Here is an 11,611-nt window from a genome sequence, read left to right on the forward strand (position 1 = left end):
GACCGGGGCACGAACCCGTGTCCCCTGCATCGGTAGGCGGACTCTCAACCACTGTGCCACCAGGGAAGCCCAAGAAATTATTTTTAAAGGTGATTAGTCCATACTCTGGAAAACACTGGCAGAAATCACTTCAGAAGGGAACTCCTTCTGTAGTAGTTGGTGCTGGCATGCTGTGAGGTTTGGGGTCTAGAACACTTGTACCTGAGCACTGCTCTTTCTGCAGCTGTCCCTACCGGGGGTTGGCGGGGAGATCTGGGCTGAAACCAACAGCCATGGGTGGGAAAGGTTGGGGCCGGTTCCCTTCCACCCATCTGGATGCAAATAGCCATTGTCTCCGGTTTAGCTGTGGGCACTAGGGACTAAGAAGGGAATAAACCTGGTGCACTTGGAAATGAGAAGGGATGTAAGAGAAAAAGAAAAACTTAAATAAAAGAAGGATTTCTTGTTTTCCCAACACCTAAAAATGATCCTGACTGTGGCTTAGTCTGTGAACACGCACAAACCTTAACTGATTTCTCCATGATAACGTTGAACTCTGATCCTTCCAGCTTTGAATTCTTCCTAACGGTTCAGATGAAAAGGCCTCTCGCCACGGGGACTTGGGTAGCCGCAGAAGGCACTGCCGGCTAATGAGACTTGGAGGAAGAGGCTGTGGTCAGAAAAAAAATTCCAAAGCCACCCAGTGGAAATGAAACATTTTCTTCCCTGATGCCTGAATACTGTGGTTTCCAATAGGTTTGGGTCCTACTGGAAGGTATATTGTTTGAATATACTTCCCCTATTCGTGGGACCCTTGCTAAAATGCACTTTTCGCGCTTCACTGATTTGACAGTTATTTCTTAAGCATCTACTGTATGTCTGACAACGTGTGCTGGGGGGAGGAAGGTGAACAAGGTTCTGTTAGTCTAAGCTCAGGGTTGAAATGATGCAACGATAAAGATCTCCCAGGTCTCCTATGTAATTGATATTTTTGGATGTGGCCCAAGACAGGTCCATGTTATACCAAACTGTTTCTGTAGCTTGTAGTGCCCTAGAGATCCAGCATATTTATTCATCCGTCCCCCAAACCCCCTCCCCACCTCCAAGTTCACTCCTTGCTAGACAAGTCTCTGAATTCTTGTTTCAGATATTTGGTTTGGGGAAAAGAGGAGTTGAGAGCACTGTTGGGCCAAGGTAAGTGGTTGAGAATTCAGCCCTCTCTTGTGAGAAACACATGGAGGGAGGAGGGCAAGTAGCTGAGAATCTTCCTGGGCCTCAGTATCCTCATCTGAAAGTGTAGGGTTCCCATCCAGCTGCAACCCCCTGCATTTTGCATGGTTTCTTGTCTTGCTCATATCTCCTACTTCATGAAAGCCATCAGAGGTATTAAAGAAAATGACAGGTGGGATCTTTTCCTTTCTCATCTTTTCCTTCCTTCCCTTTTTCTTGTTTTGAAGCGTAAAGGGGATCAAAGGCATGGAGCCGAAAGAAGGTGTTTCATGTCCTTTGATTGGTCTTAAGCAATTATACCACCGCCAACTAGGAGGAAGCTTTGTCTAAGACTGTGTTTCTTAAACTCCCTGTGTCTATTAACTGCATGCTTCCTGTCATATCCATGTGCTGTCTGTACATTTTTAACTTCAAGGAAAATATTAAATTAAGCCAATTAAAAAAAAAGTCTCCCAAAGCAATATGACCTATGAAATTACAAGTTTGATGAGCTAGTTTTAGTTTTTTCCAATGCACATTACAATACAGAGCTAACATTAAAAAATGTTCTATCTGTGTACCACACCTAAATTCATCTTGTATGAATGAGGTAAAAGTCCCTGCAGGGTGTGATTATTTTCCATTTGATTGATCAGGAAGAATTCAAAACTGGTCCAAGCTGTTTAATGGATCACAGAGAAATGAGTGAAAGTTCATACTTGTTCACCGAATTCTCCATTTGCTAGGGTCATTTTTAGGGCTTTTATGAAAGCAACGAGCCACCTGTTCATTAAGTTCTTCTCTCAGTCTGTTGGTGGGCATTTATTCCAGTTCACTGGGTTTATTCATTTTGTTGTCAATAATGAGCCACAGATAAACCCATCGCTGGCCTTACACGAGATACCACAAGGAAGGTTATAGAGCATGTGCTCTGTAACTGTTGATTTTCCCAGGGCTGTTGATTCCCTCCATGTTGGGAAACATCCGTGTAGGACAGAAGCAACTCGACATTCTCGCTATTAGTAATTGACTCTCGTGCCCTTTCAGCCTCCTCTGAGTTTAAATTCTGAACCCAAGAGAACAGTCCACAGGCCCTTTTTACTTTTCGTTAACCAGATGGCAAGCGTCTCCAAGGGAGAGGCACCCTACTGCTTTCTTACCCCAATTCTCACCCCCTCCAAGCCCCAAAAGACAAGCTGCCTGTAACAAATGTGTAATAAACAAAACTGCTCTTGATTCTAAGGAGAAGGAACTGTTTAAAGAGAAAGAACAATGGATTCACCCTGGAGTGAGTGGGCCGATGCAGAGCCCAGACTTGACCAGGAATAACATTTCCTAGAGTTTTAAGAGCTGGCAAAGCCTCCCCGCATAGAGCTAGGAGATGCCGTCCCAGGCTCAGGCGCGCACTCCGGCTTCTAGCTCCTATCTCTGTCCTCGCCATGTGCACACAGGAACCCTCTTCCATTCCAATAAACACATGGTTTATGGGCAATACGTTTGGAAATGGTTCCTAAAATACTTATTTCCCCTTTTTGCAACTCATGTTGGAGTCTTCGAATATCACTTGTAGTGGTATCTTTTTTTTCTTTGTTACCAGCCCCCTACCTTCCTCCTTTGAAGTTATTTCCCCTCCAGGCTCTTGTCATTTCCCCCCTGAGTCATCACAGTTCCAACATGACCACACACGTTTCTACGGTCGCTTCCTCATTCCATTATCATGCAGGCCACTCTCCTTTGAAAAGTCTCCTGGCAACTTTTTTAACTTGTAGTATAAGCAGTTGGTGTTGTCTCTGGCCGTTTCCCCCGCCCCCGCAAAGTGAGCTCTACAGCAAATACAATGTTAAGAGAATAAAGGTTATGGACTTCCTTGGTGGCACAGTGGTTAAGAATCCATCTGCCAATGCAGGGGACACCGGTTTGAGCTGTGGTCCGGGAAGATCCCACATGCCGAGGAGCAACTGAGGCTGTGCGCCACAACTACTGAGCCTGCGCTCTAGAGCCCACGAGCCATAACTACTGAGCCCGCACGCCTAGAGTCCGTGCTCTGCAACAAGAGAAGCCACTGCAATGAGAAGCCTGTGCACTGCAACCAAGAGTAGCTCCCGCTTGCCGCAACTAGAGAAAGCCCACGCGCAGCAACGAAGACCCAACACAACCAAAAATAAATAAATAAAAATAAAATAAATTTATATTTAAAAAAAGAGAGAATAAAGGTTATCGAACAGGGGAAGGAATAATAGAAGGTAATGGACTTTTAACGCTAATGACAGTTTATTAAATATTGAGAAAAGGGACTAGACTTTTGTCTTCTGTGGCATTTAGAGCAGCGTCTGGCTCAATATAATTGTGGAATGAATGAAAGAAAATGGAAATAAAGTTGGTGGAAAATAAACATCCGTTTCTTAAAAAAATAAAGCCTATAGCACATGTGCTCAATAAAAGCTATTTATACCTTTATTTACTCTTCTTTCTGCTCACATCTCCTGACACTCTCAAACACCAAACGTTTTATTTTTTTCAAAAGACAGAGCAAACGGTTCGTCTCCATGTGCGCTGAGAACAGCACGGTACCATCCAAAATGGAAAATGAAGCCCTGGCCCTGTCTCCTGACTCACCTCCCCGCTTCTGCTCTTTCCTACTGACTGTCTGTGTCTGCACAGCAGCCTTAAGATGTTTTAAAAGACGTAAATCAGCCCATGTCATCTCCTACTTTACACAGGCCAGTGGCTTGCGAGGCCCTATGTGAACAGACCCTGCTTACCCCTCAAATCTAGTTTCTGACACTTTCTCCCCTTGTTAACTCTGCTCTGACAACACTGGCGTTTTCATGGATGCTCTGCTCTGCTGAATTCATTCCTGCCCTTGCATTTGCTGTTCCCTCTGCCTGGAAAGCTTTTCCCATCATTCTGGTTTCCAGAGAGGCCCTTTCTGTGGATCACCTCTATCAGGTCACCCTGTTTTCCTTTTTTTTTTTTTTAATTTTTATACTAATTTTTTTTAAAGTAAATTTATTTATTTAGTTTTGGCGGCGTTGGGTCTCCGTTGCTGCGCGGGGGCTTTCTCTAGGTGCGGCGAGCAGGGGCTACTCCTTGTTGCGGTGTGCGGGCTTTTCTCATTGCTGTGGATTCTCTTGTTGCAGAGCACGGGCTCTAGGCACACATGCTTCAGTAGTTGTGGCACAGGGGCTCAGTAGTTGTGGCTCACGGGCTCTAGAGCACAGGCTCAGTAGTTGTGGCGCACGGGCTTAGTTGCTCCGCGGCATGCGGGATCTTCCCGGACCAGGGCTCGAACCCGTGTCCCCTGCGTTGGCAGGCGGATTCTTAACCACTGCGCCACCGGGAAGCCCTGTTTTCTTTGCTTTAGAGCAGTTGTCAGCACCCGAGATCATTGTGTCCATTTACTCATTTACCGACTGTCTGATCCCACGGGAATGTCGGCTCTGTGTTGATCGCCCAAACCCCCCAGAGCTCAATGACTCTGTCTTGGGTGAGAGGCTAAACAGTGGAGAGCACAGGCTCAGTAGTTGTGGCGCACGGGCTTAGTTGCTCCGCGGCATGCGGGATCTTCCCGGACCAGGGCTCGAACCCGTGTCCCCTGCGTTGGCAGGCGGATTCTTAACCACTGCGCCACCGGGAAGCCCTGTTTTCTTTGCTTTAGAGCAGTTGTCAGCACCCGAGATCATTGTGTCCATTTACTCATTTACCGACTGTCTGATCCCACGGGAATGTCGGCTCTGTGTTGATCGCCCGAACCCCCCAGAGCTCAATGACTCTGTCTTGGGTGAGAGGCTAAACAGTGGACCATGAGATGTGTTTTCAAGCTGGGTGCTGTGGCTACTTGTTTTGCTTTGGGAGGCAGGTGAAGGGATGAGGTTGCTGGATGAGGTCAGAGGGAGACCACAGGTCCTTGTGGCCATGACTTCAACTGCACAGGCTCAGATCGAAGGCAACATCTGACCATGGGAGAAGGAGAGGGGTAATTCTCAAGCATCTAGGTTGAGAGGCGGGTCAGGATGGGGCCAGATAGGGGTTAGAAGAGCTGAGAGTCAGGGGTGACCTCTGTTTCCAGACATCTGGTAAGCAGGAAGTACCATTCCTGTCCTCGTGGCCATGTTGCAAGGGCTCTATCTGCACTCCCGGTAACCTCCCATTCATTCACACACGCACACCGACCAAAGTGTTTCTTGAACACCTACTATGTGCAGGCATTGCTGTAGGCACTAAAGATGCAGCACTGAATAAGAAAGGCCAGATCTGTCGCTCATGGAGCTGACTTTCCAAAGGGCGAAACAAAGGCAAGACAATTTCCAATCTTGATAAGTGAGGCTGAGATGGATGATGAGAATGATGGGATGGGTGTGGAAAAGGGAGGTGGTTTAGACAGGGTGGTCCAGAGAGGCCTCTGGATGGGGAGATGCTTGAGAGGAGGACCCAGTGGTCAAGCCACAGGGAGAGAGGAGCATTCCCAGGCCGGGAACAGCAGGGGAGAAGGGGAAGGAACTGAGGTGGTGGGAGCTGGTGGGAGTGGCACGCGGCAGGGCCTGGTGGGTGATGGAGAGTCCCCTGCCGTGATCGCGCTTGCCCTTCTTCGACAAAGACTGAGTTTAAAGTGTCTTGCTTACCATCTGAGAGCTTTAAAGGTACAAGGAGAGCCTGAAATTGCCCCTCACTCACAAACGAAGCCTCACCGAGCATTCTTGCCCAGAAACACCGGAGCAGAAGAGTCTTGGTGAACAGCAGACTCATCCGATGACACTGCAGCCTGTCAGGGTCTAAACTAACCCTGGGAGTGTTGGTGATTTATTTTTTTTGTATTCTAAGTCTTTACCTAGACCCTCCTTGAGTGAATCTAGAATCATTCCACTCAGAGTTGAGATGGAAGAGGACCACAGGATATTTGCTTTTTTTTTTTTTTGTGGTATGCGGGCCTCTCACTGCTGTGGCCTCTCCCGTTGCGGAGCACAGGCTCCGGACGCGCAGGCTCAGCGGCCGTGGCTCACGGGCCCAGCCGCTCCGCGGCACGTGGGATCTTCCCGGACCGGGGCACGAACCCATGTCCCCTGCATCGGCAGGCGGACTCCCAACCACTGCGCCACCAGGGAAGCCCCCGATATTTGCTTTTTAACTGAAGCTGAATCTGAAATGTTGAGAACATTTCAGGACGTTTAAACGTTCTTAAAACATAAATATTATTTTGATCAGTGCTCTGGAACATGCACCCTTCATTACCATGAGAAAGACACTTGGTTTGAAAACTCCCTTCAGAAAACCAAGTGAGCAAACAGCCTATGGCTCTATTTATAAAAGAAAGAAAATATAGATTGTAGAGAAAATACTATGGAAACTAAGTTTTCAAATTTTAGAAGTGCTCAGAAGGTGATGGAAAACAAAATACCATGCTTATTTGACCCAGGATTCCTCTTTCATTTCCTGGCCATTCACTCCAGGGAGACAAAGATGCCTGTACACAAAGATGCTATTTTCAGCATCACCTCTAATGGTGTGGACAGATGCACGCACACACAGACACATACGCTCAGAAGTAAACACAATGTGCAACAAACAGGACCGAATCACTAAAATACATGCAGACTCTATTTTCATAAATAAGGCACTTTTGAAACAACCAAAAATCCAAAGCAAGGACTTACATAGAGTAAAACCAGTTATTCACCTTGTCTTTCAGACCTAATTTTCCAGCATTTCATGAATGGAGTTGAACATGGAGTCAATCAGCTACAGTCCAATGAGATGTTGGATTTACCACCTTGGCAACACACAACGGTCTCTACCTTTTGCAATTACACTATTTGAGACCAGTGTTTCCTAACTCTAATATCATCATGTTTATTTTTCAGTTTTCTCTTCATTTTGTAAGACAGTTTGCGGAAACCTAATAAAGGTCAGACAATTACACAAAATCCGCTGTGTACAAAGGTGAAATTCTACTGACGAGGAACCCTTGGCTGTTTGGCAAAGCAGCAACACCGGGGAACAGCCTGAAAGGGCAGGCACAGTTCACCACCTGACGCACACAGGCTGACCTCGGGGCATGAAAGGAGTCTGGGTGCCCCTAAGTGAGAGTCAGGGTTGCTTTAAAGTCAAATGCACCAATGCTAAGAAACACTCACATGGTATGACTCCTTCAAGCACTGTGTTACCATTTAATCAAAAGCACCTAAAAGACAACATAGGCATTGAAAATACTGAGGTAGGTCAGTGGTGCTAAAACAGATGGAGCTCTAATATGTATTGTTCACTGTGAAAGACAAGAAGCTCAACAGTTGTTCAGTTACTGCTCCTGTTCTTGAAAAACCTTTAAAAAAATCATATTATCTTATATGTGCATTGGCAGTTCTGTAGGGATATCCAAGAAAGCATGAACTGAGGTTGCCTCTGGGCTAGGAATGGAAGATTTGGGTTCTTGCCCTGGTGCTGCTGTTACTGGGTAGGGGGGGCATCTGTACGAGCTGAGACATCATTCATCTAAGACTTGAGTCGGCAAACTAGGGCCTGTGGGCCAAATCCACATGACCAGTCCAAGAGTTAAGAATGATTTCATATTTTTAAAGGGTTGTAGAAACAGAAAAGAATCTGCACCAGAGGGACTTCCCTGGCAGTCCAGTGGGTAGGACTTTGATCTTCCACAGCAGGGGGCACAGGTTTGATCCCTGGTCCGGGAACTAAGATCCCAAAACCCGAGGTGTGGCCAGAAATAAAAAATAAAAACAAGAATATGCACCAGAGATCAGAGGTGGACCACAGAGCATAAAATACGAGCTTGGCTCTTTATGAAAAGACTGCGGACCTCTGGCCTAAGCGTCAGCATATAGTGAGCTGGTTAAGTCTGGGTCTGCGTCAGTCTGTCTGGGTTTGGCTCCTGGCATTCCACTTACTAGCAAATGACCTTGGCAAGTCAATGAACCCTACTTTCCTCATCTGTCAAATGGGGATGAGAGAAACACGTCTACCTTATGGAGACGTCAAGAGGATGTAATGAGAAAAAGCAAGAGCACTCAGCACCAGGCCTGACAGATGGACAGTCAGTAAGGGTCAGCTGTTATTATCTGTATAATATCGATAATAGAAATTCATGGGGCTGCTGGGACTATCAAATATGTTATATGTATATATACATGTTAATTACACATATACACGTTACAATTACACATTGTAAAGTGCTATAGAAATTGGGCAGAATAAGTGGCCCGTTAAAAAAAAAGTATAAATCATAAAAATCTGGATATTCGTAGAGAATGTCAGTGTTATGAAAGAAATAAAAAAGCAGTGGACTGTTCTAGATTAAGGATGACAGAGACCTAACAAACAAAATGTGTGATCCTGGAATGAGTCCTGGGTTGGAAAAAAAAAAACAAATAAACATGCAAAGAAATAATAACAGCCAAAAAAGCTAGAAAGGATGTTTTTGGATTTTTGGAAAATGTGAATGTAGCCTGTGTCTAAATATATACAAATAGATGAACACAAATGTGACAAAGTGCCAGGAATCGGTGAATCTAGGTAAAGGATATGCACACGTTTACTGAATTTTTTTTTCTATTTTCCCAGTGGTTTAAAATTTTTCAAAGAAAATAGTCGGGTACAAAATTCTAGGGTAGCAATCTACATAAGAGAGACTGTCATGGGTTATTCAGCTGTACATTCCACCAGTGACACCTATTGTAATTATTATAATAATAAATAACACATATTTAATCATGTAAGGAAGCTCCCCATTTCATAATTGTTTCATTTTTTTTCCTGTTCTACTTAAAATTTTAAAAAGATGTAGCAAAATCACCCTGACCTTCACTTTTCCTTGTGTCCAAGCAGTTTTCTTTTAGCAGCCATTTCAACATTCTAAGCAGCAAATCCTTTTTGATTCCCGTCACAAACTTGAGCTCCACTCACGCACGTCAGTACAGAAGGTAATGTGAAAACAGCACGAGGAAGGCCCGCTGAGGACTCAGGGCTGGGGCAGAGACCCATGTCTCGCTCAGAAGTTTGTTAGAAGGTGAATGGACACAAAGGGATGGGTTGTGTTATCAACCGCGTAAACTGGGTTTTGCTAGAAAGTAATTTGCAACCATCTCTGAGTCAGACTGGTCAGGAGCTTTACGGCACATATAGTTTCTATACTTAAACTCACGTGAAACTTTCTCCTCTCAAACTTAGATGTCAGTGGTATTCATCTTTGACTTCATCAGAAACTCAGCCCTGAAATCGGCCTCTGTCCTTAACCCAAACAGGCTGCTCCATCTCCTGCCCCTGCAGACAGCCCCGCCACTCACCTTGGGCGCCCCCTCCGTGATGCTAGCTCCTTTCATGTTGCTGGTGTGAAACGGCTCCTTTGAGCTCCACGGCTGATATCTCCGACTTCAGAGGTGGTTACGCAATGTCACTGCATGCCTCTGGCTGGTTCTCAGAAACTGAATTCTATGGAGCTGACAGCACAGGAAATTGTCAGAATGATTCTCCCAGCAGTCAAACTTTCTGGAAAGGACGAGCAGAAAAGAGGTGAAGGAAGGGAGACCAGAAATCCAGGCCACACTCACTCCTCAATGTCTGATGTCTATAAGTATAAATTGTCACACATTTGCTACAAGAAACCGCAAAAGGAAAAAAAAAAAAGAGTCTTCTGCTTTATAGGGTGAAGTTCCTACTTATGAACGCACGGCATTCTCTTCCCTTGAACGTTGTGGAACAACTCCCCCTGGACAGACCAAGCATATTTCTCTGATTAGAGGCCGCCAGGACAAATTTGTGATAGCGGTCTGTGTTTCTTCCTTCCTGCCCCCTAAAACGTACCCTGCAACAGCCGGAGAAAACGAGTCCAGCGGGGGCGGGGGACGTGCCCAAGGGACCTCGTCCCACATCTTTCCCCGTCAGGTGCACTCTTCCGCTTCCCCTGTTCTGACCCCCATACTCACCCCCTGGTCTCTGAGTGCTGGCTCTGCAGCAGGGCTATGCTGAGCACTTATCAGCACATTATCTCTCAAATCTCACCGACCCACCCACTTGACGCCACCCTAGTTCACACAGTTCGACTTGCTAAGTCTTTCCACTTTCCTTAAATTCAGACTAAACGTCCAGAGAGGACCTACAGGAGAGCAGATTCCTTGCTAGGCATGTTCACACTTTTATTTCACATGAACAAACTGGTACCCATCCTTCCCAGCGGGGCTCAGCTTCCACCTCCAGTGGGCCGCCTCTCTCATCGCTCTCCTGTGATTACGGCACTTACTGTCTTGTCTGCTGGCTGTCCCGCATGTAGCCCCTACAAGTCTGAGCACCAGGAAGGACTTACAGGTGGAAATAGCTGACTGATTTCTGGCTGAGACAATCTATATTTTATTTTATTTATTTATTTATTTAAAAAAATATTTATTTAGCTGTGTCAGGTCTTAGTTGCAGCACGCAGGATCTTTTAGTTGCAGCATGCGAACTCTTAGTTGTGGCATGTGGGATCTAGTTCCCTGACCAGGGATTGAACCTGGGCCCCCTGCATTGGGAGTGTAGAGTCTTAGCCACCCGACCACTAGGGAAATCCCCACGATCTATATTTCAAATTGTTACCAGTGTTGGAAGTTAACCTGCAGTGCCAAGTAATTGACATGTTGTTGATGGGAGCAGATAACAGGAAGGGAACAGTGATCGCACAGAACGATCACAAACTGCGCAACAGGTTCAAGGTGGAGATCCATAGAGAGGAGGACAGAGATGGGAGAGTGGGGGAGTAATTTAGGGAAGGCTTCACGAGGAAGGCAAGGTAGGAGAAGCAGGGGCAGAGCAGTATAGAGCCTGGACTAACAGAAGTATCTTATCCTGTTAGTCTTTACAGATGAGACAGATCATTAAAGTAGTACCACTGCAATGCATATAACAGGTGATATTTGTGAGGCAAAGGCCGCTGCAAATTAGCAGGTGATTTCCATGTTGTTAAATGTGAATCTGCGTGTTTCTCTTGGGTGCACCCCTTCCCTCCTGCTTTTTCTTCTGGCTCTAGCAGCTCCTCTGTGTCGGTGGCCATGGGCCATGTAGCGCCTCAGATGAGGAAGAGGCAAGCACTGTCCAGCTAAGGCTGAGGTTCATGTTTCCAGAGCGGGAATTTATTAAACCAAGATTCAATGTTTCCACATATATATTGAGAAGGAAAAATGTTATGATTGCATTTTTTAAAGTCCTTATCTCTCAGAGATATATACTGAAATATTTACAGATAAAATTTGAAAATTCAAAATAATTCAAGGGGAAAGTAGATAGAAGTATAGGCAGAACAATGCTGGGCATGAGTTGAAAATTGGAGAGTCTGAGTCCACAGGGATTCATTGTACTGTACTGCTGATATTGAATTTTTAAAAATAACAGCTTTATTAAGATATAATTCACATACCACAAAAGTACGATTCAGTGTTTTTTAGTA

At 45.5% G+C, this 11,611-nt stretch overlaps 1 protein-coding gene across 4 annotated transcripts in view; it reads right to left on the minus strand.

The window, feature by feature from the left end:
* The window catches only part of CASS4 (Cas scaffold protein family member 4), a 39,809-nt gene extending 30,106 nt beyond the window's left edge, over positions 1 to 9,703 (minus strand). The window contains exon 1 of one of the 4 annotated variants that reach the window (XM_028499334.2): positions 9,480 to 9,703. In XM_028499334.2, coding sequence (XP_028355135.1) covers positions 9,480 to 9,515 — 36 coding nt within the window. In that variant the 5' untranslated portion in view covers positions 9,516 to 9,703. Of the gene's footprint in view, positions 1 to 9,337; positions 9,389 to 9,479 lie in introns of those variants that run through there. The other 3 variants (XM_007104816.4, XM_007104818.4, XM_007104817.4) reach the window with 3 other exon arrangements.
* Between the last annotated feature and the right edge of the window lie 1,908 nt (positions 9,704 to 11,611).

This window comes from Physeter macrocephalus, chromosome 14 (assembly GCF_002837175.3).
Source record: "Physeter macrocephalus isolate SW-GA chromosome 14, ASM283717v5, whole genome shotgun sequence".
Lineage (NCBI taxonomy): Eukaryota > Metazoa > Chordata > Mammalia > Artiodactyla > Physeteridae > Physeter > Physeter macrocephalus.